Below are 27933 nucleotides of genomic sequence, written 5' to 3' on the forward strand. Positions count from 1 at the left end.
GAGACAAGAATGATTAGTGAAGCAGTTTAAATACCCCGAGCCCAGGTGACTCCAAGCACTAACGACCCTCCTCTGCCTGCAGGAGGAACCGCCCCTGCACTGCAGAGGAGGGGCCGTGACAATACTCAGGAAGGTACAGGAAGAAATTGATGAGGTAGAGCGGTGGGTATTAATGTGAGGATTCAGGTTCTCTGTAGAGAAAACTCAGAAAGTGTTCTTTACCAGGAGGAGGGTGGGAGATGAGGTATGCTTGAGGTTATATGGAGATGGTTGGGGCCTTCAAGTACCTTGGGGATACTTTGATGCTAGAATGACCTGGGCAGAACACATTGAGAGAGTGATGGGACAGTGTAAGAAGGTACGAAATGTGATGCGCTGTCTGACAGGGAAGGACTGGGTGTGCCTCATTGAAGACCACATATGTTGCATTGATCAGATCTGTAATAGACTATGGAAGTATAGCGTATGGTTCGGCAGCTCGTACATCACTGGAAAGGCTAGACGTCATACAGGGACAAGACTCAGAATATGTAGTGGGACGCTTCGGATGTCCCCAGTGGCTGCACTACAGGTGGAGATGGGGGAAATGCCATTGCAGATTAGGAGACAGATTTGGAGACAGCAGCTGGCAATGATTTATTGGGTCAGCCTGCAGGGACATGGGGTATCTCATCCTGCGAAAGGGATTTTACAGGCATGCTGGGAACATGAGTGAAGACTGAACACAAGCTTTCACAGATGGTTCAAAAGATCCAAGGAGAGGGTCAGCATTTGTAGTGCAGGAATGTGAGGTGAGAGTCAGGAAACGTATTACAGATCATGGCGGAGATGATGGCCATACTGTTGGCCTTGCAGTGGGTGGAGGAAGTTAAGTCATAAAGAGTAGTTATTTGCTCTGATCCATGTGCAGTGCTGAGGAGTCTCCAGTCCTTTATATCACAAAGCAGACCAGACCTGCTTTATGATGTACTACAAACCCATGGCAGGAGTAAACAAATGGGTATACAGAAAATATTTACATGGATCCGAGCTCATGTGGGAGTGGAGGGGAACGAGGCAGTTGATGTGCTGGCTAAACAAGCACTAAGTAGTGGGGTTGTTGATGTGGTAGTATCAATGAGCAAGGTAGAGGCAAAAAGTATGATATGGACAGTGATGGTGGAGAAATGGCAGGAGCAGTGGAATAGAGATACTAGGAGCAGGCATTTATTTCAAGTACAGAGGAAAGTTGGGGAGTGGAGAACGACAGGAAAAGACAGAAGAGAGGAGGCTGTATTTCCAAGATTAAGGGTGGGACACAGCCAGTTGAATAAGACCTTACAGGTCTTGATAGATAGGAAAGCATCCAACAGGAAAATGTGAGTATTGCTAGGAAACAGAGACCGTGGAGCATGTATTGGTACAATGTGGGCATTATTGGAGGGAAAGAGAGAGGATGAGATCTAGTTTGATGGAGAAGGGGATACAGGAAATTAGTTTAAAGAGTATATTGAGTAGAACGTCATTAGATATAGTCACAAATATTTAATATTTTTTAAGAGCAATGGGGCTGGCAGGTAGGATTTAGTTTATCCCTATCTCTGGCCTACACTCCAGTACAGTAGATGGCGGTAATGCACCATAACGTTGGATGCCAACCGCCGATAAACCACACCGAAGAAGAAGCGTCTGTGTTCTACGTCAGGGCAGAGTGCGTTGTTGCAGAGTCACTGCGAAGTGGTTCGTGTGTAAACAAGATGTTGGAGAAAGAAAAGTCTGTAACTAGCCAAGTAAATACTGCTTTTGAAAATAATAATAGATTAGAATGAAACTGAATTGATTGTAGTGTGATGCTTGTGGAACGCTAAACCTAATCGAAAAATGCAATAGCTCGCGTCTCATCAATCGATGAGACATTGCTAACAGAGTTAGCTACTTTAGCTAGCCACCTCACTGTTGCTTAATAGCTTGCTGCATTTGAGGCCCGTTTGTCGCAGCGCCTGGTAGAAGACCCTGCATGTCCAGGCCATCCTCAATCTGGACTGTGGACAGGAGATCCTGAGTTGTGAGTACCCCAATTCTCACACGATGTCAAACTTCGATATTGCTTGGCTAGCTAGTATCCAACGTTGATTCTTATGGAACTGATGCGCAACTTCATCCACACACGGTAGGCTAGATAGGAGCAATTCCACGATGTTCACTTTAAAATGTACAAAACAAATACCATTGATTTTAAAGCTTAATAAACCGTAGAACTCTATGCACAAGCAGTACGTTGAAAAAAATACAACATTTAAGAAAAACGAAGTTACTGGAAGAACTGTGGATGCAAAGTTTGGTGGCTAGCTAACATTTAGAATCTTTATGCTAAAATCAAATTTAGTTTTTTTTTATGCGACGTTTACCAAAAACTCTTAAATATCTGCACCGAATTAAGATTTAAAGATGTCTACAGAAAGAATGGGGTGTCCGCTATGATATGACACCTTGAGTTTGAAAAAATATACTGTTGTTGTTGAACTAGGCTACTGGGAGTGAAGTGTATTTACACCTGGTATCAGATTACGGTAACGGAATTACATAATCCACAACATTTTGTTTAATTAATTTCTTAACTGACATTTTTTTCCTTAACTATAGATTTAAATAAATGCAAGCAAAGTTGCTATTCCTCAACAAAGTTATTGGAAGTGTTATTACCTATTCTCCTAGGAAGAAACATGGGGGAAATTAAGAAATAGGATTCTTGAAAATAATGTTTTAGGATTTCTTCTTGGAAATGTATTTTAATTTTAGGGCAGCTAAACCCTTGTCTTGACTTGAATGGATACTTTTGTAAACATGAACGTTTTCTTGCACCACAGTTGGCTACCTGATATTTCATTACAGCAAGAAAACAAAGAAAACAAGAAAACAAATTAAATGTGCACTATCTAGCTAGCTAGTAATTAACAATATATTACAATATCTAATGAACTTTTTATTTTTTCCCATAAACTTCTTACTTTTTTTTGTAAGCAATGTTTTGTGAATCCGGCCCCTGATCTGTACTACACAGAAATGCATAATTACGGATATGAATGTCATTATCTTCATGATGACTTATCCTGAATAGGTTCACCATGGAAGAAATATGCAATGTCATTATTTGCATATATGGGTATTATTCTACACACTGACTATTATTCTAATCTAATTCTAACCAAAACAAGACCAAATTTGGTTGGACCGGACCAAATCTGAACCAATCATAGACATTTCTGTTTCACAAGTTTGGACTGTACAGCCACAGAACAATGAGCCAGATATTTCACGGATGTATACCTGTAAAGCATCCGGTTGACATTTTCAGATATGGTGATGAGAAGAAGCCCAGTGGCCGGCAGTGGGAGATGGAGTGATATGGCTTTTGGCTGACATTCTTCTTATCAGTGGAACATTTGATCTCAATACAGTTTGCTGTTTCAAAACTAAGAGTGGACTAAGTTTTGTAGATTTTACCCTCTGCCAAAAAAAATACAGTTTAGGAGTGCAAGGGGTGAATTTAGTTATTGGAAACTGGTGTAATTGCAGCCTGCAATTTGGGGTGTTCCTAATATAATAATAATAATAATATATGCCATTTAGCAGACGCTTTTATCCAAAGCGACTTACAGTCATGTGTGCATACATTCTACGTATGGGTGGTCCCGGGAATCGAACCCACTACCCTGGCGTTACAAGCGCCATGCTCTACCAACTGTGGGCATTCCTATGTCTGCAGGAACCCCTCTTTATACTTCTATTGGTAAATGTTTTAGCTAGGACAGGTGGGGGCGCTAATGCACAATGTTGGATGCCAGCTGCCAATAAACCCCCCCAGAAGAAGGGGCAGGGCGACAACGATAGCTAGCTAGCCGTACAACGGTAGACGGTGTCCTTCGTCCCTGCTTATCTGGTACTGTTTTCCCACAGTTATGTTAATGATGGCGAGGGCAGGCGGGAGAGAAGGACACTGTGTGCTAGCTTAATCGGCAGCATAGCCTAGTGGTTAGAGCGTTGGACTAGTAACCGAAGGTTGCAAGTTCGAATCCCAGAGCAGACAAGGTACAAATCTGTCGTTCTGCCCCTGAACAAGGCAGTTAACCCACTGTTCCTAGACCGTCACTGAAAATAAGAATTGGTTCTTAACTGACTTGCCTAGTTAAATAAAAGTACATTTAAAAAATCATCTAGTCCGGTGAACAGCAGGCGGGAGGCAAGGGAGACATCACAGAACAATGAAACATTTGATCTCAAAACAGTTCTCTTCCCAAAACTAAAATCTGTTATGAACAGAGTGGACAACAGTTTGTAGACTTTACCCTTTGACAACGTTTTTTAAAATTGCGTTGTTAAGGAGTGCAAAGGCGAAATTACTTATTGCACACGTGCACTTCAGAGTAGACCGTCCCTAACATAAATATGCAAATGCATGCTAAATCTCACCAATAGGATCTCGCTAGCTCGTGCTTGGCTCAGACCCCCCCCCCCTGCTTGTTCTGCACACTATGACTCATTTGTTCCCATTTTAAATGACTGGCTGTGGTCTCTCGGTTTAGTTATAAAAATGCAGTACAATAAAGTTATACTCTAGCGTGCTCCAGTGTACTGTATTGAACTCTACTGAACTATATTCTACTTTTCCTGACTATACTGTACAGTGATCTACTTTGCTTCACTGTAATGTGCTGTCCAAGCTTGTGAAACACAGATGTCTATGATTGGTTCAGATTTGGTCTGGTCACCAATCATGGATGTTTATTAGGGATGCACCAATATGACATTTTTGGCTGATACTGATTTATATCCAATATTTTCTTTGCAAAAAAAAAAACCAATACCGATATTTCATTTTTTTGCGGCTTTTTATGCATTCTAGTAAAGTTAAATCGTTGAAACACACACACACTGACCTAAAAAGTAATTTTGTTGCCATTTACTTATTCGCCAATTCGCATTACCAGTAAAACATAATGAAAGCTTTTTTTCACTTGCTGTGCTGTTTCGTTGTTAATTTTTTTTCAGTCTCAACCAGGATTTTGTTACACATGTCATGCAGTGAACTTTCAGCTCTGTCTGTCCGTGGCCTCTTCCTCGGTGCGCTCTGTCCGCATCGAGCATGGTGGCGACACAATAAAGAGACTGTATGTCACCGAATCGTAGAGTACTTTTGCAAGTTTTAACCCCACGGTATGTGTCGGCAGTTTTGTTGAGCAGGTGTTTCAATGCTATTATACAGAGGGTACTGCGTCTCCTGCAGACATAGTTGGATTAGCTTATTTCTTGAGTCAGTTGTTAGTTTCAGCTCGAATGGAGCTAAAAGTGTCCCCAAATCCTCATTGACCCACTATGCTGTCAGTCAGCATGCTCATGGGGCTGACATCGCTGGTCCAAATGTCAGTCGTGAAGCTAATAGCAGTGATTCCCATAACAAGTAGCTCAGGGATGTGCGTTTCAATGAATTCCATTATCTTGGAGTTAATGGATTTCACCTTTGAGTTGTCTCTCTGAAAGTTTCTTACTCTTTCAAATGACGGCTCGACTTGAACTTGTTTAGTTGTTGGAAGTGTGCGCTTAGTATTTTTCTGCTTTTGTTCTGTATAGCGCTGTATTTTCCGTTGCGTCATTACGTCATCTACCTACATTATATAGGTATGCACGTCAGCTTTGACATCGGTTTGCATATCGGCTTTAAACCAGACATTGGGCCGATGTTGGCATTTTTAACTAATATTGGCCGATTCCGATATGCTTAACGATATATTGTGCATCCCTAACGTCTATGTTTGGGCCAAATCAAGGCTGTTTTGGACCGGCCCAAAAATAGACATTTGTGGATGTTGAAGTCAAGGCCAGGGCGGACTGACCAAACTTCAACCACTTCAACATCCATGTTCAGGGGGTGTGGATGCTGGTTACAGTAAGTGGAAAGGGTCATGGGTAGGTGTCAGTAAGAGCCGGTAGAGGTATCATTAACTTCTTGACGCTACCTATCCCGTTAGCGGGATAATTGTCATCAACAACCGCTGAATTGCAGAGCGTCACATTCAAATAATATTACTAAAAATATTTACATTCATGAAATCACAAGTGCAATATAGCAAAACACAGCTTAGCATTTGTTAATCCACATGTCGTGTCAGATTTAGAAAATATGCTTTACAGCGAAAGCAATCAGTGTTTGTGTAAGTTTATCGATCACTAGACAAAACATTATGAACACCTAGCATCAAAGTAGCTTGGTCACAAATCAGAAAAGCAATCAAATGAATCGCTTACCTTTGATCTTCGGATGTTTTCACTCACGAGACTCTCAGTTACACAAATGTTCCTTTTGTTCCATAAAGATTATTTTAGATCCAAAATACCTCCGTTTGTTTGGCGCGTTATGTTCAGAAATCCACAGGCTCGAGCCGTCACGACAACGCAGGCGAAAATTCCAAATAGTATCCGTAATGTCCACAGAAACATGTCAAAGGTTTTTTATAATCAATCCTCAGGTTGTTTTTAAAATATGTAATCGATAATATATCAACCAGCACTGTCTTTTTCAGTAGGAGAGGGAGAGACGATGGCTGTCCAAGCTCTGTTGTGCAAGCAAAACTCATGCGAACACCTGACGCGATGTTATCTTTCTCGCTAATTTTTCAAAATAAAAGCCTGAAACTGTCTAGACTGACACCTTGAGGAAGCGATAGGAAAAGGAATCTGGTTGATATTCCTTTAAATGGAGCGAAGGCAGACTATGGAACATGGAGCTTTCAAAATAGAAGCCACTTCCTGGTTTGATTTTCCTCAGGTTTCGCCTGCAATATTCAGTTCTGTTATACTCACAGACAATATTTTGACAGTTTTGGAAACTTTGTTGTTTTCTATCCTAATCTGTCAATTATATACATATTCTAGCATATGGGCCTGAGAAATAGGCCATTTACATTGGGAAAGTTATTTTTCCAAACATAAAAATAGTGCTGCCTAGCTGAAAGAGCATTTTCAGACTGTTCACACTCGCTTTGACCACCATATGACTAAAAGAGAAAGAAAACCGTTATGAGCTGAACATGTTTAAAAAAATACATTTAAAAAAATGTAACCTTTATTTAACTAGGCAAGTCAGTTAAGAACAGATTCTTATTTACAAAGACGGCTTAACCCGGAAGACGTCTGGGCCAATTGTGCGCCACCCTATGGGACTCCCAATCACGGCCGGTTGTGATATAGCCTGGAATCAAGTCAGGGTCTGTAGTGACTCCTCGAGCACTGAGATGCAGTGTCTAACAGTATGCCAGTGGAAGGAAGAACAGTAAAAGGTGACCCAACTGTGGTTTGTGACTACTATGATTTTCCATTGTAGCCAAATCAATTGCAGTATTAGCGTATTTTAAAAAGGGGAAAAAATGTATAGGTAATTTTATTACCGATTTGGTAACAAAATTACGAGTTTTAATCACTTAACAAAAAATTATATTAGTACAAACACAAACTAATTGGTAGGTTTACCTTGTTACTTCTGTTAACTTTCATTGTCCTTCCTCATGAGGTAAAACATTTTGGTAACAGAATTACAAGACACACGGCAATGTTTTTTAAACTTAGAAGGCAAATCATTTCTACAAAACATTTTTTTTTGTTGATATTAGTTGGCAGGGGTCTTTAAATGTATTTCTAATACAAAACCTCTACCAGAAAAAGTCTTAAAAGGTAAGACCCTTTTTCGATCAGTCTGACCAGAAATCAAAGCCAATACTTACGCCTAATTTTTAAGGGTGCTTGTTATCTGGAATCCTTGGGACATCCCAATTCTGACGTTACCCAATTGAAGTTTGAATTTAAAATGGTAAGGGTTAAGTTTAGGCTTAATAAATCTTCTTACAGCTGAAATCCCGTGAACGGGATCGATTTTGACAGCCAGTGAAAGTGCAGGGCGCCAAATTCAAACAGAAATCTCATCATTACAATTCCTCAAACATGCAAGTATTATACACCATTTTAAAGATACATTTGTTGTTAATCCCACCACTGTCCGATTTCAAAAAGGCTTTACAACGAAAGCATACCATGCGATTGTTAGGTCAGCGCCAAGTCACAGAAATCAGCCATTTTTCCAGCCAAAGAGAGGAGTCACAAAAAGCAGAAAGAGATCAAATGAATCACTAACCTTTGATGCTCTTCATCAGATGACACTCATATTACTTCTTCATGTTACACAATACATGTGTGTTTTGTTCGATAAAGTTCATATTTATATCCAAAAATCTCAGTTTACATTGGCGCGTTATGTTCAGTAATGTTTTGCTTCCAAAACATCCGGTGATTTTGCAGAGAGCCACATCAATTTACAGAAATACTCATCATAAATGTTGATGAAAATACAAGTGTTATGCATGGAATTAAAGATATACTTCTCCTTAATGCGACTGCTGCGTCAGATTTAAAATGCTTTACAGCGATAGCACACCATGGAATAATCTGAGTACAGCGCTAACCCTAACCCAGATGTTGTGGAGTCAACAGAAGTCAGAAATAGCATTATAAATATTCATCTACCTTTGATGATATTCATCGGAATGCATTCCCAGGAATCCCAGTTCCACAATAAATCTTTGTTTTGTTCGATAAAGTCCATAATTTATGTCCAAATACCTCCTTTCTGTTTGCGCGTTTAGTTCACAAATCCAAATTCACAAGGCGCGATCACTAGGTCTGACAAAGTCAAAAAAGTTACATTACACTTCATAGAAACATGTCAAACGATTTATATAATCAATCTTTGGGGTGTTTTTATCATAAATCTTCAATAATGTTTCAACCGGACAATTTCTTTGTCCGGACTTGACATCTAGTGGAAGCCTTGGGAATTGCAATCGGACCAAATTTTTTACACTGTATATTGGCTAGGCAAAGACTTGAATACCTACAAACCTCAGATTTACCACTTCCTGGTTGGATATTTTTCTCAGGTTTTTGCCTGCCATATGAGTTCTGTTATACTCACAGACATCATTCAAACTGTTTTAGAAACTTCAGAGTGTTTTCTATCCAAATATACTAATATATGTATATTCTAGCTTCTGGGCCTGAGTAGCAGGCAGTTTACTCTGGGCACCTTATTCATCCAAGCTACTCAACTGCCCACCAGCCATAAGAAGTTAAGGGTTAGGTTAGGGACTTCCCAAGGAGCCCAGATAGCACTAACCAATTTTTAAGATGGAAAATAGTTGAAAAATGTATCTATGCCTTCATTTCCCCAAAATATACTCTTTGCTTTCATTTGACACCCAATTTGATATGAACCTATGAACTTCACATCTTGGTGCTCATGGGTCCATTTTAAATAGAAATGAACCTAACTATCCGCTAGCTGTGGTGATTGATAGCTAGCTAATGAAATCAGTTTTTCTAAACTGGTCTGTGTTTAAGGTCTGCACGCTGCTGTTTTGAAAGGGGTTGCCTCACAGTAGCAGAGCCTATTTGTAAAGCCTATTCACCATATTATGGCCAGAGATGGTTCATATTATTCATACAAAATCTGATTAGGCTATTGCTAATTAGGCTATTCCTACATCTGATTAGGCTATTGCTACTAGCTACAGGAATGCAAACTCGTCACTTTTCGATGATATTTGCTGTTTTGATTTCAAAATAGGTCATCTACGTGAAAAGTAAACAGACGCAGAGTGCATCACCCATGGAGCTATAAAAGAACGGGGCGATCAGATCTTCTCCCTGTGTGATCACATTACCTTCTCTGTCGGCTGTGTCATCACACACTCCACGCAACATTGTCCCTGACTGGGATATTTGGAATGCAACTCGAGGTAAGCAAACTATGGTCAAAATAATGCTGTGGTTATAGTTGATAAGAAGTAAATTATAGTTGCATGTATGTTTCAATAGAGCAAATTATTACACTCAAAGTAAACTTTAGCTAGCCACGTTAGCAACTAAGATGGCCAGCTAACATTACTATAACATTACCACTCGTCAATGAATAGTTGTGAGCACTGAATGCATTCCTACATGTCCTACAAATAGAATATCAGAGTTCAGATCGTAATGTGTAATATCAGAATGAGTCCTCCATCCAATATCACATGTGACAGCTGAGTAGCCAGCCACATCTCCAGCCATTAGCCTACTCAGCTGCTTCTGTCTGTTGTTTCTGTGCATCTCCATCTGTTTTAAAATGTTTTAAAACAGAGCACTGTGACACGTGCTTGTGCCTTTGTCACAGAAAAACGCAAGTTTCTAGCCCAAACCCTTGGCGCACATGTTTTATAATATAGAAGATAAAAAGCTTTTAAAACTTGTTAGGGATAGGTGTCCCGTCAACAGGACAGTTATAAATCATGCAGTGCCTTGTGTCACGATCGCAGATTAGAGAAACAACAAATGTTGGTACATATAAGTGTCTTATATTGTCTGAAAGCTGAAGTTGTTGTGAATATATCTGCACTGTCCAATTCACAGTAGCTATGACTAAGAATGAACTACTCATGGGCTGAGTTTTTGGTTTGATATTAAACAACCTTGTTTAGTCATGTTACCTGGCTAGCTAGCTAACAACTTGTTAACTTGGCTATGCACACATTTGAATGGCACAGGGAAACGGGATAGATAGCCTACTTAAAGAGATACTTCAAAGGTAGGATGCATATGCCAATGTAATTTTAAGCTAAATCTGAATCAAAAGTCAATCTATTTTTTTGGTGTTAATTAAATTCTGTTTGGTGCCTAAGAGTGGTGTGGGTGGGGGAGTATGTATGCTGTGTGTAAAGGTGTCTGAAGAGTATGCTAAATATGGTTTCATGTAGGGCTAGTGTGTTTTTCCCTTATTGCCAAAATGAAAATGCAGATTGTGTTTATATTCCTTACTATGCCTAATCACAAGTAGACCTTTTGGATATGAGCAAATCAGCTATATTCTGCAGTAGCCTTTTCTATTATACAGTAGAAAGTGTGGAGTTAAATTCAATCTGTTGTATTGAGAAGAGGTGTGAATATCAGGGACAGGTTTTTCTCCGCAGCACCTACATGCAGAACGTATACAGGGTTCGATACTGCGACAAAAACAGTCACATTTGAAGCTATTTGACTTGGCAGTACGACACACATTTTGAATTGGCCAGTGAAAATAAATTACATGGTCACATTAGTTTTTGGTTCACAATTTGCAATATTTTTGCCATTATGATGTGCAATTGACCATAATAAACCAACTTTATGAAGAGGCAACAACAGTCTGTGTGTCAGGACTCAACATACAGGAGAGGTTTTGGAAACCTTTTGATCATCCCCATCAGTGACCCGCTTGGGCCAGTGAACAAGATGTTGTAATAATGGTATTTTTAATCTAGGCTATATAATTTATAAAAAACAGATGGATTCCTTAAGCTGTTCCTTATGTCGATGTATTTATCACACACGCGCAACTCTCAAACAACTGGTTGTTGCATTTTGTGATTTTTCTTTCGTGGTCTCTGGGGGGGATAAATCTAGCTAGCTAAATCAGCCATTGGCTAGGCCATCAAAAGCTAGATAGAAGGCATCTGCTGTTCAACTGTATTAGGGCAGAACTTTGGAGTGACAGTGGAATCAACCAATTACATTTGAACCTGTAATGGGTGGGACCGTTTTTACCAAAATGGTTCAATTTAAGGGTGTAACTATTCTGTTGCGGTAAAACCATGTCCATTTATTATTACCAAGACAATGTTGAATGTTTCCCTCAACTTGGTTTTTACATACAATGCGTTCCATTAGAAAGGGAACCCAGTTTTTGGTCACTTTCTCGTTTTAGGACATGATACAATAACTCATCAATAACTCTTTAAACATCTCAAACGGCATGACTGACTAGCTACCACACGTATATTCTTCATTAGTGTGTTTGTGTCGGGAGCATGCTTTCTATTTTGTCAGGCAATGCCCACGTTATTGTGACATTGTATAATGTAATTATTTTATAATGTAATTTTGCCGTGCGGTAGCAGAGAGAACAGTCTATGACTAGGGTGGCTGGAGTCTTTGACCATTTTTAGGGCCTTCCTCTGACACTGCCTGGTATAGAGGTCCTGGGCGGCAGGAAGCTTGGCCCCAGTGGGCCGTACGCATTACCCTCTCCCCGTAGTGCCATACCAGGCAGTGATGCAACCCTCCGCATGCTCTCAATGGTGCAGCTGTAGAATCTTTTGAGGATCTGAGGACCCATGCCAAATATTTTCAGTCTCCTGAGGGGGAATAGGCTTTGTCTTACCTTCTTCATGACTGTCTTAGTGTGTTTGGACCATGATAGTTTGTTGTAATGTGGACGCCAAGGAACTTGAAGCTCTCAACCTGCTCCTCTACAGCCCCGTCAATGAGAATGGGGGCATGCTCGGTCCTCCTTTTCCTGTAGTCTACAATCAACTCCTTTGTCTTGATCATGTTGTGGGAGAGGTTATTGTCGGTGATCAGGCCGTGCGCTGTTGTCATTGGCTAACTTGATGATTGTTTTGGTGTCGTGCCTGGCCATGCGGTCATGAGTGAACAGGGAGTACAGGAGGGGACTGAGCACGCACCCGAGGGCCCCCGTGTTGAGGATCAGTGTGGTGGATGTGTTGTTACCTACTCTTACCACATGGGGTTCGCCCATCATGAAGTCCAGGATCCAGTTGCAGAGGGAGGTGTTTAGTCCTAGGGTCCTTAGTTTAGTGATGAGCTTTGAGGGCACTATGGTGTTGAACGCTGACCTGTAATCAATGAATACCATACTCACATAGGTGTTCCTTTTGTTCAGGTGGGAAAGGGCAGTGTGGAGTGCAATAGAGCTTGCATTATCTGTTGGGGCGGTATGCAAATTGGAGTGGGTCTAGGGTTTCTGGGATAATGGTGTTGTGAGCCATGACCAGTCTTTCAAAGAACTTTATGGTTGCGGAGAGTGGCTGTGGAGAGTGTGATGACACAGACATCCAAAACAGCTGGTGCTCTCATGCATGTTTCTGTGTTACTTGCCTCGGCGCGAGCATAGAAGTAATTTAGTTTGTCTGGAAGGCTTGTGTCACTGGGCAGCTCGCGGCTGTGCTTCCCTTTTTTGTAGTCTAATAGTTTGCAAGCCGTGCCACATCCGATGAGTGTCGGAGCCGGTGTAGTACGATTCAATCTTAATCTTGTATTGACTCTTTGCCTGTTTGATGGTTCGTATGAGGGTGTAGTGGGATTTCTTATAAGCTTCCGGGTTAGATTCCCGCTCCTTAAAAGTGGCAGCTTTTTTAGCTCAGTGCGGATGTTGCCTGTAATCCATGGCTTCTCGTTGGGGTATGTACGTATGGTCACTGTGGGGTGATGTAATCGAGGCACTTATTGATGAAGCCAGTGTACTCCTCAATGCCATCAGAAGAATCCCAGAACATATTCCAGTCTGCTTGCAAAACAGTCCTGTAGCTTAGCATCTGCTTCATCTGACCACTTTCTTATTGACTGAGTCACTGGTGCTTCCTGCTTAAATTTTTGCTTGTAATTATGGTCAGATTTGTCAAATTTAGGGAGAGCTTTGTATGGGATTCTGTGTGTGGAGTAAAGGGGGTCTAGAGTTTTTCTTGTCTTTCTTCCCTCTAGTTGTACATTTAACATGTGGTTAGAAATGATGTTAAACAGATTTGTTTCCCTGCATTAAAGTCACCGTCCACTAGGAGCGCCGCCCCTGGATGAGCGTTTTCCTGTTTGCTTATGGCCGTATATAGCTCATTGAGTGCGTTCTTAGTGCCAGCATCGGTCTGTGTTGGTAAATAGACAGCTACGAAGAATATAGATGAAATGCTCTACCTCGGGTGAGCAAAACCTTGAGACTTCCTTAGATTTCGTGCACCAGCTGTTGTTTACCCCATGTCTTACCAGAGGCCGCTGTTCTACCCTGCCGAAAAAGCTTAAAACCAGCCCAGCTGTATGTTATGCATGTCGTTATTCAGCTACGACTCGGTGAAACAAAAGATATTACAGTTTTTAATGTCCCTTTGGTAAGATATACGTGCTTGTAGCTCATCTATTTTATTATCCAATGATTGTACATTGGCTAATAAGACTGATGGTAAAGGCAGATTACCCACTCGTCGTCGGATCCTTACAAGCCACCCAGACCTTCGTCCCCAATATCTCTGTCTATTTGTCCAGCGAATGAGGTGGATGAAGGCCTTGTCGGGCATCTGAAATAAATCCTTCCCGTCTGACTCGTTAAAGAAAAACTATTCCTCCAGTACGGGATGAGTAATCGCTGTCATGATATCTAGAAGATCTTTTCAGTCATAAGACACAGTGGCAGAAACATTATGTACAAAATAAGTTACAAATAATGCAAAAAAAACACAATAGTATAATTGGTTAGGGGATCGTAAAATGGCAGCCATCTCCAAACGGCATTACAAATGTGTTTGATTTAAATGGATAGTGAGAGATTCAGTCAGGTGAAGGTAGTTTAGCGAGTGAATGGATGCTAAGACAAAAATGGTATCCATGAGTTCATCTGACTCTGGGTAAGTAGAAAAAATGCTTAATTTCCAACATCTCGCACTATCCCTTTAAGTCTGTACCTGTTTAGCGACATCCGACTTCGGAAGGAATATCCGTAGTCGGTAGATAGTTTTCATTAAATCTGCATCCCTTACATCATCACCGAGCAGCTCACAAGAAAGTATTTAAGCCAGTTGTTAGATGCTATAGTGTGAGAACATGACAACTTTAGCCAGCATGTCTATAACCAACCTTACACTAGCAAGTCAGTCACTCACATCTTGAGTCAGCAGTAATACCTCGCTAATGAAGTGTTCTTGTTTTATAGCTGGGTGGCTGGTCACTACAACCTCCTCCCACTATGGAGGCAGGAGGAAAAGACTGTGAGGACGAGACCCTACAAACTGCCTTTAAAAAGCTCCGGGTAGATGCTGAAAGGTTCGTAGTACTGTTAATGGCTATTACATTTAATTCTTTCACGTTTTAGATCCTTCCTTACTGGTTGATCTAGGGTCAGTTTCCAGGATTAATGTAATATTTCTTGAAAATTTGAAGTCTCAGTATATTGTGGTCTGAGTTTTTGTTGGTTTCTTTAGCTTGCCTGCTACGCTGCACGTCTGTGAGACCATTACTCCAAGAGTGGTTAGCCGAGCCTTTCTAGAGGGTGCCAAGCCCAAACTTAGCTGCCCCAAGGAGAACTGGCATGGGTAAGGAAAGGCCCTCTTACAATCATTGTCCACTGTTTTATAAGTATCTTCTTGCTATGCTTCTCTATTGTCTGTTCCTTTTTTATTATTTAAGTATAATAACTTGTTAGAACCCCTACGGCCAGATTCAGTTTTATAAATTCTATATTTGTAAAATGTACACATTTTGTAATACAATGTAACACATTGTGTTTAAAATGAGTACAAAAAAGGCTGTATAAAACAAATTACACAAATACTGAGCTATATTGTATGCAAAAAAAATGAAATTATATTATTTTATACTAATATAAATGCTCAGAGAAAAAGATTTGGCCTAGCAAGTAATACAAAAAAGAGCCAGCACCCTATTTTACAGTAGGTTAGGGGTTATTTTCTGCTTATACATCTTTGTTTCAATGCTAAACCCACCACTGGTGTGTGTGGCCAAAGAGCTCTATTTTCATGTCATCCAAAAAATGTAAACGCTTGGAGTTTTCTAAACGGCATTGGCACTTGGATTGGAACCATTGCTATGGTCAGATGACATGAAAATAGAACTCTTTGGCCACGCACATGGTGGGTTTAACGTTGAAATAATAAGGATTCATAAGCATAAAATAACCCCGTACCTACTATAGTATGGTGGTGGATCTTTGATATTATTGGGCAATTTTGCATTATAAACTTAGAAACTTTACCCAGTATGAGGACATTTTAGCCAAAAACCTGGTTGCAAGTGGATCTTCCAGCAAGACAATAACCCCAAGCACACATCAAAATCCACAAGGAAATGGTTAATTGACTATCAACATTTTGTAATGACCATCTCAGTCTCTGGACTTGAACCCTATTGAAAACCTGTGGTTTGAATTGAAAAGGACAGGCCATAAGATCTGGAAAGATTCTGTATGATGGAATGGTCTAAGATCCCTCCTAATGTGTTCTCCAATAAAACATTTTAGAAAAAGGCTCAGTGCTGTTATCCTTGCAAGGTGATGTATTGAAAGGTATGGAAAACGGGTGGAAATAATTTTGACCCCTATCTTTTTGAGAGGAAAAAACATATTGATTGTTAAAATTGCCATCTGAGCAATTTATTGGTATAAAATAATCATATATAATTTAAATTGTTTGGCATATAAAAGCTCAGAATTGGTATTATTCTTTATCAAGGTGTGCTAATAACTTTGGTCCTGACTGTAACCACCGCAGATTCATGTCTCAATTATCTCAAGGCTCAAAAATACATCTTTAACCTGTCGCGTCCCCTTTATCTACAGTGATTGAAGTGGATTTAACTAGTGACCTCAATAGGGGATCATGGCTTTATCCTGGTCAGTCTGTCATGGAAAGAGCAGGTGTTCCTTATGTTTTGTACACTGTATGTCAGGTTTTCTGTTAGGAAAATTTGGCACCGGACAACTTGACCAGTAAGATTTTAATTTACTGGACATTTGAAAATGTTTCCAGACATCCATATGCACTGGGTGCGTAACGCATTAGGGCATCCACCCACGGTGCTCAAAATCACATTTAGATGTAATTCATCTTAACAGAATCGAATTTTGCCTGTAAAGTTGTAATAAAGTAGAATGATGTTCTTATACCAACATGACAGGTTTTATAGAAAAGCAAAACATTGCCCGTTGTCTGTTCATCCCTGCTATAAATCACTTTATAGCAGCAGGTTAGGAGAATTAGGTTAAGGTTAGCTAAAATGCCATTTTGTTTATTTTTTACTTTTGACGTTAATTTGACAAGAGCTGGGATCCCTTTTAGCCATGACCGGGCTGGCTTTCCCACCACCCTCCATTCCATCTGCGATTCAGCAACACAAGCAGTTGAACGAGGACACTCTAGGCAGCCACAAAATTAATACGTTATTAAACTGATGTTGTGCAATCAAATTCAATATGTACATAAATTAAATTCGTTAAGGCTGCTTCATTGAGAAAAAGCTTATTTTACAATACAATCCTCTTGTGAAACAAGGCCCATGCCATGCATTTATGAAGTCACTAGTTTGCAAAGCTCAAATTCTGTCACTCTATTTACAGTTCTACTGGATGATGTTAATAAATTGTATATTTACTGTCATTTGAACTATCGTGGGGTTGTGTAGCGGTACCACGGTATGAATCACAATACCCATAAAACCTAGTGGTCAAACACGGAAATGGTTCCAAATGTTTTTCCACCATTTCAATTTATCCATTGTGGATTTTAGAAACACTTCGAATAAGGGCTGTGTTTCATGGAGACTTACCCTGGTATGGCGTTTTGATAACCATGTAAACCATGTCTCCTGGACAAGGTTACTTTTTTTATCAATATATATTCGCCTTTATTCAATGTGGCTGTCATAGACAACTACAAATTCCTGTCTCAAGCTTCAAGTCACTCACCAGGGCCATGATGATCTAGACGAGACTGCCGAATCGAGGCAAAGGTAAGCAAACATCTCTGGATTAACTATCTAATATTAGCTACATTTTTTTAGTTAATACATTGGCTAAAATTGTTTCAGTTCGCAGAATTGCCAAATGTCTTGGGCAAGTTTTACATAGAAAATGTCTTTATCTAGCTAGCTCATGGTTAGCTAGTTAGCAACATTACCCTGGCTAGATGGCTACATTAGCCGTCTATTTGTCTAGCCATTAAATGCATGTGAAATTCAGAAAAACAAGTTTAGCTTTCTTTTGGCTTCTCTAAATCAACAATAGCTCACTAGTCAGCAGTTTAGCTCGCTAATTAACTAACAAGCTAGCTTAGATGGTGAAGCTCTAGCGCTAGGAGTTCTTGATCATGTTTGTTTGCGTCTGTGGGTAGCCTACTTCAAAGTACTACTGTAATTGTAGCTAAACTAGCTAGCTGTATTATTTGTCTGGCATTCTGAGAGGCTTCATAAATGGACTGATTTAGCATTCTCTCGAGTCAGTGTGCTTACTGTACTGTGGGAAAACATTGTGTGCTGTTACCCTCTGGACAGCAGATCATTAGTATAGGTAGTAGGCAAGGTTATGTAACCTTATTTTGTGCTATCGGCTATGGTGGGTTTCAAGTTGATTGATATTCACACATTTGTTTTTTGAGGTAGAATTACTGTAATGTTAATGATTCCAAATTGCTAACCTTATTTGCACCTTGTCTATTCCAGAACCAATTGGTGTGCCTGAGTCTTCTCAACTAGGTAAGCTGTTTCAACATCGAACACCATTCTCCTGTTTTTGTCTGTTTCAGTCATTGCACGAAGTCCTGAGGAACAGGAGCGTGTGGAGGGTTTTGTCTCAGCCCTGCTCTAACAACTGACTTAAATAAGCAACATACCGAATCATGGCGATAGGCTATGATTTGTAGTCAGGTATGGGCTGGGCTGGAACAAAAGCCTATAAACGCTCTTGCCATTCAGATCTGGAGCTGTCCATTCTGTACTATGGGTACACTTGGGTGGGGTTATTGCTATAACACATGCTCCACTCTCAAATTGAAGTTGAACTTGTTGGAAATGCTGTGATCGCTTATCGTCTTTAATGTTGTGATCCACAGACATAAGACAACCATGATTTGAATGCTGAAACTGAGACGTAATGATGTCGAAGGACATATGCAGAGACCACGAGTATGATTGGACATGGTCTGGATATTTGTGACCACTACCTACTAGGGGTGCAGAAGCACACCAGCACCCCATTTTATTTTTATTCCATGGCCAACAAGCTCTCACGCTACCCTTTACTGTCTTTCAACTTCAGACACTTTGGAACTCTCTACCCTACCTTCACACATTTCCCCTATGCTGCTTCCTTCACTTGTTCTTCTCCTGATTTGATAACATCTAGACTCAGTAACACATTTAAAAGTGTTGTGGTGTACTGTTTTTGCTATTGACAAGCAACATTGACAAGAAGGGTGTTGTTATTGCTGCTAACTTGTTTTGAGTCTTAAGTGCGTTTCTCATTTTATATTTTTACATTTGAGTAATTTAGCAGACAATCTTACCCAGAGCGACTTACAGTAGTGAGTGCATACATTTTCATACTTTTATTTTTGTTGTTGCTGGAGTTGGTTAGTAATTTATATAAAACCTACCTTACGCATCAAGTTTTTCCATTTGTAACCCACCCACCAAAATCACAATATGCTGTTTTACATGTATTATTTGTGCTGGCCTAATTCCTAAAAATGGGAAACATAGAAGAATCTGTTCGCTCTCAGATAGTAATAAAAGTTCATATGGTGCTCTTTGATGTCCCGGGTGTGTGGCATTGATGAGTAAATAATTGAATGTTTACTTAACATAACATATATGAATATGTATGCATTGTTAACTATTTTTTAAATTTAAAACAATGTGATTGTTGGAGTTTGGGTGTGTGTGATTCATGGGTGACACAACTATTTTTGTCAAATATATGTTTATTCATTCATGATTATGGATATATTCTGCAATGACTTAATTGGGCTTTGAAACTGCTTTAATACAGCAGTGCATTCTGACAGCATTAATTGAAGTAGATTTGACCTTGTTCATATAGTTGGCAGAAATTATAATGGATTAAATAAAGACCTCTGTCTGAAGGAGAAGAGTATCTGGTAAAATAAAGGTATGTTGCTAATATCATCTAGCTAACTAGATATATAGCATCTTTGAAAAAACCAAGTAGTATTCATGGAACATTATAAATATCTGACTGCTACTAGAATAGTATTCTGTACAAGACTAAATGCATACCGTAATTTCTGGACTATTAAGCGCACCTGAATATAAACCGCACCCACTGAATAAAAAAAAAGATATGTATTTTGTACATAAATAAGCCGCAACATGTCTATAAGCCACACGCAGCTGTCCCGCCTTTCGAAACCCGTTGATGATAGTGGATTTTTTGACAATGCTCCACGCTGTCAGGACCCACTGGCAGACTTGACCATAAGTTGCTCTTCGCATGAGGCCCGTTTTAGTGAAGGATTTCTCCCCACTTGTCATCCAAGCCTCCCACTGAACACGGAGCGCCACCTTAAATGCACGATTTACACTGATGTCAAGTGGCTGCAAATACTTTGTTGTGCCCCCAGGAATCACAGCTGGAATTGAGTTTGTCCTCTTGATTTTTTTATTTTATTTTTTTATTTCACCTTTATTTAACCAGGTAGGCTAGTTGAGAACAAGTTCTCATTTGCAACTGCGACCTGGCCAAGATAAAGCATAGCAGTGTGAACAGACAACACAGAGTTACACATGGAGTAAACAATTAGCAAGTCAATAACACAGTAGAAAAAAAATGGGCAGTCTATATACAATGTGTGCAAAAGGCATGAGGAGGTAGGCGAATAATACAATTTTGCAGATTAACACTGGAGTGATAAATGATCAGATGGGCATGTACAGGTAGAGATATTGGTGTGCAAAAGAGCAGAAAAGTAAATAAATAAAAACAGTATAAAAACAGTATGGGAATGAGGTAGGTGAAAAGGGTGAGCTATTTACCAATAGACTATGTACAGCTGCAGCGATCGGTTAACTGCTCGGATAGCTGATGTTTGAAGTTGGTGAGGGAGATAAAAGTCTCCAACTTCAGCGATTTTTGCAATTCGTTCCAGTCACAGGCAGCAGAGTACTGGAACGAAAGGCGGCCAAATGAGGTGTTGGCTTTAGGGATGATCAGTGAGATACACCTGCTGGAGCGCGTGCTACGGATGGGTGTTGCCATCGTGACCAGTGAACTGAGATAAGGCGGAGCTTTACCTAGCATGGACTTGTAGATGACCTGGAGCCAGTGGGTCTGGCGACGAATATGTAGTGAGGGCCAGCCGACTAGAGCATACAAGTCGCAGTGGTGGGTGGTATAAGGTGCTTTAGTGACAAAACGGATGGCACTGTGATAGACTGCATCCAGTTTGCTGAGTAGAGTGTTGGAAGCCATTTTGTAGATGACATCGCCGAAGTCGAGGATCGGTAGGATAGTCAGTTTTACTAGGGTAAGCTTGGCAGCGTGGGTGAAGGAGGCTTTGTTGCGGAATAGAAAGCCGACTCTGGATTTGATTTTTGATTGGAGATGTTTGATGTGAGTCTGGAAGGAGAGTTTGCAGTCTAGCCAGACACCTAGGTACTTATAGATGTCCACATATTCAAGGTTGGAACCATCCAGGGTGGTGATGCTAGTCGGGCATGCGGGTGCAGGCAGCGATCGGTTGAAAAGCATGCATTTGGTTTTACTCGCGTTTAAGAGCAGTTGGAGGCCACGGAAGGAGTGCTGTATGGCATTGAAGCTCGTTTGGAGGTTGGATAGCACAGTGTCCAATGACGGGCCGAAAGTATATAGAATGGTGTCGTCTGCGTAGAGGTGGATCAGGGAATCGCCCGCAGCAAGAGCAACATCATTGATATATGGCTTCTTTCACAGAATCTGTTATGTGGGCCCTCATGCTATCCAACACGAGCAATGCCTTGTTTTTGTGAAAGAATCCTCCCGCTCGCTTGCCGTAACACTCTGTATGCCATTCATGCATTAGGCCTTCCGTCATCCATCCTTTCTTGTTGACTTTGACAACAATGTGAAAATAAAAAGTAGGTCTTATTCTTTAACATATTCAAGAGTACTATACAAAGTTTTACGACTCTACGTGCATATTTTAGTGATGTAAAGATGGCCTCATTTCTACATTTGACCAAATGTACAGTTTAAGCTCTTAAATATTTGGGGCGGCAGGTAGCCTAGTGGTTAGAGCGTTCGGCCAGTAACCGAAAAGTTGCTGGATTGAATGATTAGCTGACAAGGTAATAATCTGTTCTGCCCCTGAACAACGCAGTTAACCCACTGATCCTAGGTAGGCTGTCATTCTAAATAAGAATTTGTTCAACTTATGGTTACGTGCCAGTTCCTCACTCGTCGCCTCAAATCTATCATTTTATGTCATGGATGCTAGCATTTGTTGATTTAGTTGCCATACCAACGAGGATCAAACAAAGAAATATGTTTTCCTGCTGGTAGACGGAGATCCTTAGTGGAATGAGAAAATGCGTTTATCAGCTGGCGGATTTGTAATCCTATGCAGACATTTGCCCTTGTAACCAGGAACACGTTTCGTTAATAAAACAAAGAAAACTAGAGACCGCTGCAAGCATCCAAGGTTAGATAACTGTTTGTGTCCAGCGGCCGACCACGCGTCATATGCTTATACAGAAAGAAAATACCACAACAGAGAAAATTGGCACAGTTTTATAGGATACCTACACGAAACACTGTTTTTAAAATCCATGGTGGAAAAACAATTGGAACCATTTTTGGGTTTGACCGCTAGGTTTTTAGTTCTTTTTTTTAACAATTTTCTACATTGTAGAATAGTGAAAACAAACTATTAAATAACACACATGGAATCATTTAGTAACCAAAAAAGTGTTAAACATTTGAGATTCTTCAAAGTAGCCACCCTTTGCCTTGATGACAGCTTTGTACACTCTTGGCATTCTCTCAAACAGCTTCATGAGGAATGTTTTTCCAACTGTCTTGAAGGAGGTCCCACATGCTGAGCACTTGTTGGCTGCTTTTCCTTCACTCTGCGGTCCAACTCATCCCAAACCATCTCAATTGGGTTGATCGTGGGTGATTGTGGAGGCCAGGTTATCTGATGCAGCACACCATCCCTCTCCTTGGTCAATTAGCCCTTACACAACCTGGAGGTGTGTTTTGGGTCATTTTCCTGTTGAAAAACAAATGATCGTCCCACTAAGTGCAAACGAGATGGAATGGCATATCGCTGCAGAATGAGGTGGTAGCCATGCTGGTTAATAAGTGTACCTTGAATTGTAAATAAATCATTGACAGTGTCACCAGCAAAGCACCATTGCACCTCTTCCTCCATGCTTCACGGTGTGAACCACACATGCAGAGATGATCCATTCACCTACTCTGCGTCTCACAAAGACAAGGTGGTTGGAACCAAAAATCTCAAATTTCAGAACAAAGGACAGATTTCCACCGGTATAATGTCCATTGCTCGTGATTGTTGGCCCAAGTAAGTCTCCTTATTATTGGTGTCCTTTAGTAGTGGTTTCTTTGCAGCAATTTGACCATGAAGGCCTGATTCACGCAGTCCCCTCTGAACAGTTGATGTTGAAATGTGCCTGTTACTTGAACTCTGATTAATTTATTTGGGCTGCAATCTGAGGTGCAGTTAACTCAAATGATCTAATCCTCTGCAGCAGAGGTAACAGAGTCTTCCTTTCCTGTGGCGGTCCTCATGAGCGCCAGCTTCATCATAGTGCTTGATGGTTTTTTCGACTGCACTTGAAGAAACATTCTTAACATTTTCTGGATTGACTGACATATCTTAAGGTAATGGACTGTTTTTTTTCTCTTTGCTTATTTGAGCAGTTCTTCCCATATAATGGACCTGTTCTTTTGCCAAATAGGGCTATCTTCTGTAGAACACAACTGATTGGCTCAAAAAAATTCACAAATGAACTTTTAACTTTTAACGTTAATTGAAATGCATTTCAGGTGACTACCTGAGAGAATGCCAAGGGTGTGCAAAGCTGTCAAGGCAAAGGGTGGCTACGTTGAAGAATCTCAAATATATTTTGATTTGTTTAACACTTTTTTGGTTACTACATGATTCCATATGTGTTATTTCATAGTTTTGATGTCTTCACTATTATTCTACAATGTAGAAAATAGTAAAAAAGTAAAGGGAAACCCTGGTATGAGGTGTGTCCAAACTTTTTACTAGTTCCGTATACAGTTTAAGTCGGAAGTTTACATACACCTTAGCCAAATAAATTTCAACTTAGTTATTCACAATTCCTGACCTTTAATCCAAGTAAAAATTCCCTGTTTTAGGTCATTTAGGATCACCGCCTTATTTTAAGAATGTGAAATGTCAGAATAATAGGAGATTTTTATTTCTTTCATCACATTCCCAGTGGGTCTGAAGTTTACATATGCTCAATTAGTATTTGGTAGCATTGCCTTTAAATTGTTTAACTTGGGTCAAATGTTTCAGGTAGCCTTCCATAAGCTTCCTAAAATAAGTTGGGTGAATTTAGGTCTATTCCTCCTGACAGAGCTGGTGTAATTGAGTCAGGTTTGTTGGCCTCCTTGCTCGCACACGCTTTTTCAGTTCTGCCCACAAATGTTCTATAGGATTGAGGTCGGGGCTTTGTGATGGCGACTCCAATACCTTGACTTTGTTGTCATTAGGCCATTTTGTCACAACTTTGGAAGTATGCTTAGGGGTCATTGTCCATTTGGAAGACCCATTTGCCACCAAGCTTTAACTTCCTGACTGATGTCTTGAGATGTAGCTTCAATATATCCACGTAAATTTCCTCTCTCATGTTGCCATCTATTTTGTGAAGCTCACCAGTCCCTCCTGCAGCAAAGCACCCCCACAACATGATGCTGCCACCCCGTGCTTCATGGTTGGGATGGTCTTCTTCGGCTTGCAAACCTCCCCCCTTTCCCTCCAAACATAACAATGGTCATTATGGCCAAACAGTTCTATTTTTGTTTCATCAGACCAGCGGACATTTCTCCAAAAAAGTACGATCTTTGTCCCCATGTGTAGTTGCCAACCGTAGTCTGGCTTTTTTATGGCGGTTTTGGAGCAGTGGCTTCTACCTTGCTGAGCGGCCTTTCGGGTTATGTCGATATAGGACTCGTTTTACTGTGGATATACAGTGGGGAGAAGTATTTGATAACCTGCAAAATCTGCAGTGTTTCCTACTTACAAAGCATGTAGAGGTCTGTAATGTTATATCATAGGTACACTTCAACTGTGAAAGACTGAATCTAAAACAAAAATCCAGAAAATCACAAATGTATGATTTTTAAGTAATTCATTTGCATTTTATTGCATGTAATTTTCATGCATTTGTTTTTTGTTGCCATGTAGGATGTCCTTTCAAAAAGTCACCAGAAGTGACCTCAGTCTTTCTATAAAATAAAAAAAAGTGTATTGGCTGGGCATGCCCCTGGGCCCCCAAGCTTCCTTTGTCACCACTGCTGAAAAGAATCCTCGGGAAAACACTAAAACTCTCTTTTTTTCAGCTGAAAAAACAACCGATTTAACACACAGCAGCGGCTAACATCTCAACATACTGTATTCTGGAAAACCAAAAGGAATGTAACGCTGCTAAGTGAAATCTGTCAACTTGTCAATTTATAACTTCATTGTTTATCGAGGTCATTTATGGCTAACCACAAAGATCCAAATATATTCTGATTCCACTCCTTCACTCTGATTCAAATCATTTTTGCTGATTTTGAATATTCGCAAAATAACATTTTGCCATGAGCAACGGGCGCAAATCTTTGACAAATATTCGTAAGAAATGACTAATCTGATTCTAATTACAAAATTGTGATACATGGACAGCCCTAATGTCATTACACAAGTAAACAATGGCTCATACCAAACAATAGATTCAGCTAATAAGACATGACCACCAGTGGCAGTGTGAACCAAAGATATTGCAGAGTGAGAGCAATGCAAAAGGCAGCACTTTAAAGCACCCACACAGAGCATCTGCGCATGTGCAGGAAAGTATGGTCCACTCTTCTGCAGCTTGATAGCTGCATGACAAGAAATGCAAAGGAGATTAGCATCTTGCTACGTGCTCTTTGTTGCTGCGGAAGTCAACCAAGTACAGTTAATGTTTACTTTGTACCATTTTAAAGACTTATCAACATTCAAAATCATGTTTTTCATTCAATCTTATGATATTTGGATGACACCAAATCAAACTATGATGACCAAAGTGTGAAAAATTGCTGTTGCTTCTACATTGATAAAGGTTGATCATAAAGTTACAATTCCACCCCCAATGTAAAACACTTGGGTTCACGAGGTGGGATTATTAATACACCAATGGTAACATTATCTTTATAAGTACTGCCTTGTAACCAACATCTGCAAAGTGTGTTTGCAAAGGGGTGGGGATTATATAGCAAGATAGCTATACTACCGGTCCCAAAATTTGACTGTAGGGTGTCGGGAAATATATTTAAAAATGTACACTATTCAGCTAGATACTAATGTTTTCCTTTTCATTTGTGTATGGTGTTAACTAGTTACTGGCTAGCTCGGTATTCAGCCAGCATGGAACAAAAGGGCGAAAGGGTAGTTCCGATGCAGTTGTCAGTGCTGCTATGAACCGCATCACAAGAGACATGCCAAACAAGTGTTGTATAAAAAATTTTACATCATTGATGCAATTTCAGTGTTTGAGTTGCTTTGTGTATCACAACATTTGTTTGATGATTTTACTGCAACTGTTCACTGCAAGTTTCTCGACATGGGCATTTCAAAGAACTGTCACTCAAGGCGAGACCATGACTGTAAGCTCCCCGCCCACTCAGCCTATCTTTTCAAACTTCTTGGTAGTTAGCCACGAGACAGAGTGCTTTTTCTCATTTACAGCATTTCTATTCCCCCAAAATATTATGCGTTTTATTTTAGTCACTCAAAAGGCATAGTAATCAGAATGACTGTTTGGGTCCATTTTTATTTTACCATCATAGTTATGTTTGGTTTTAACATTTTTGTTTTTCTATGTAGTAGTTGTATGAGGAAGACGTCAAGAGGAGCCGTGAGAAGCCAAAGACGCCGGAGATCCAAGTCTCCCATTCTCCATCCTCCAAAGTTCACCTACTGTGGTTCCAAGATGTCGCCCTTACCTGGCCATCTGAAACACAAGAGCCTGCCAGAGGCTGAAGGTTGCAGCTCCTCCCTGGAGATCCCCGCCAAGAAGGAACTGCTCTCCTCGGGCCACTCCTCCCCTGTGTTTGGCGGTGCTGGCTATGAGCCCCACATCCCCGCTGCCTCTGGGGAAGGCCCCACAGCCAAGCTGGAGCGCAGCCCCAGACAGCCCCTGTCTGACGACAAGGATGTCCCAGAGGCAGCTCACTGCGTAGGGGCTGAAGCCAAAACCGGAGCTGTGCCCTCTGACTTCAGGTCCCTGTCAAAGCTCCACGAGGGTGGGGGCTCGTGCCCCTGCGCTCAGAGCGAGTGCCAGTGCACGGGCTGGCAGGGCATAGAGGTCTACTCCTTTACGGGCCTCCGTAACATCCTCTCAGAGTGCGAGAGGAATCTGGCGAGCCCAGAGGATACGTCCCAGACCTCCCTGCAACAGAGAACTCAGACCGATGGGTCCACCACATCAACCTCCCCGCGTTCCTGTTCCGAACAGGCTCGGGCCTATGTTGATGACATCACAATAGAGGATCTTTCTGGTTACATGGAGTACTATCTTTATATTCCCAAGAAAATGTCACATATGGCAGAGATGATGTATACTTAAATAAGTAATTGAAAAAAATATATACATTTTGGGGGGTGGCTTAAGGAATGGTTAGGCATGAAGTAATTTAAATATAAGGTTTAAATGTTTATTACCGCAGTTTCTCCATTCTCTTCTTTGCAACTCCAGTACCAGAGCTGAAAGACACATTGTATTTTTCTTATTACTTTTGAATTATTTGTTTTCTTTTAATTTTTCATGATTGTCCTTATTTCTGGTTGACAAATGAAGTTGCCAAAGCTCTATCGCAAAAAGTGCAGGTGGGATTTGTTGGTATATGCAAAGCAAACTTGTAATGCCAAGTGTGATTGTTTTCCACGGCCAAAGAGGTTCCCATTTCACTCAATAAATTTTTTTTGTTGAAAACAGATGTTTGCCTTTGTCACACTTTATTTCTATCACTATTTTACCCTTTGTGTTTATTGTTTGATTCATGTGCTGTAGTATGAAGCATAT

The 27933-nt window shown here is 40.5% G+C and overlaps 1 protein-coding gene and 1 long non-coding RNA gene across 3 annotated transcripts; both read left to right on the forward strand.

The window, feature by feature from the left end:
* The first annotated feature begins 1655 nt into the window (after positions 1-1655).
* oser1 (oxidative stress responsive serine-rich 1) lies at positions 1656-27845 on the forward strand. 2 transcript variants are annotated; one of them, XM_035754792.2, is made up of 5 exons: positions 1656-1769; positions 9650-9821; positions 14816-14925; positions 15084-15194; positions 26736-27845. In XM_035754792.2, exons 2-5 carry the CDS (start codon positions 9810-9812, stop codon positions 27475-27477), a joined length of 975 nt encoding a protein of 324 aa, XP_035610685.1. In that variant the 5' UTR covers positions 1656-1769; positions 9650-9809; the 3' UTR covers positions 27478-27845. The 2 variants fall into 2 exon arrangements, with proteins under 2 accessions (XP_035610685.1, XP_035610684.1); XM_035754791.2 differs by having other exon boundaries at positions 1672-2044.
* On the forward strand, positions 17632-19415 carry LOC118370035 (uncharacterized). Its single transcript, XR_004822726.1, has 2 exons — positions 17632-18366; positions 18723-19415. It is a non-coding gene; the product is annotated as an uncharacterized LOC118370035 (long non-coding RNA).
* Positions 27846-27933: the final 88 nt, after the last annotated feature.

The sequence above is a fragment of the Oncorhynchus keta genome, chromosome 37, assembly GCF_023373465.1.
Source record: "Oncorhynchus keta strain PuntledgeMale-10-30-2019 chromosome 37, Oket_V2, whole genome shotgun sequence".
NCBI lineage: Eukaryota > Metazoa > Chordata > Actinopteri > Salmoniformes > Salmonidae > Oncorhynchus > Oncorhynchus keta.

Excerpts from the sequence above, each read along its gene's own strand:
- oser1 (XM_035754792.2), top strand. Across the intron at positions 14,926-15,083 it reads CTCCGGGTAGATGCTGAAAG|CTTGCCTGCTACGCTGCACG; the intron begins GTTCGTAGTACT and ends TGGTTTCTTTAG. Across the intron at positions 15,195-26,735 it reads CCCAAGGAGAACTGGCATGG|TAGTTGTATGAGGAAGACGT; the intron begins GTAAGGAAAGGC and ends TTTTCTATGTAG.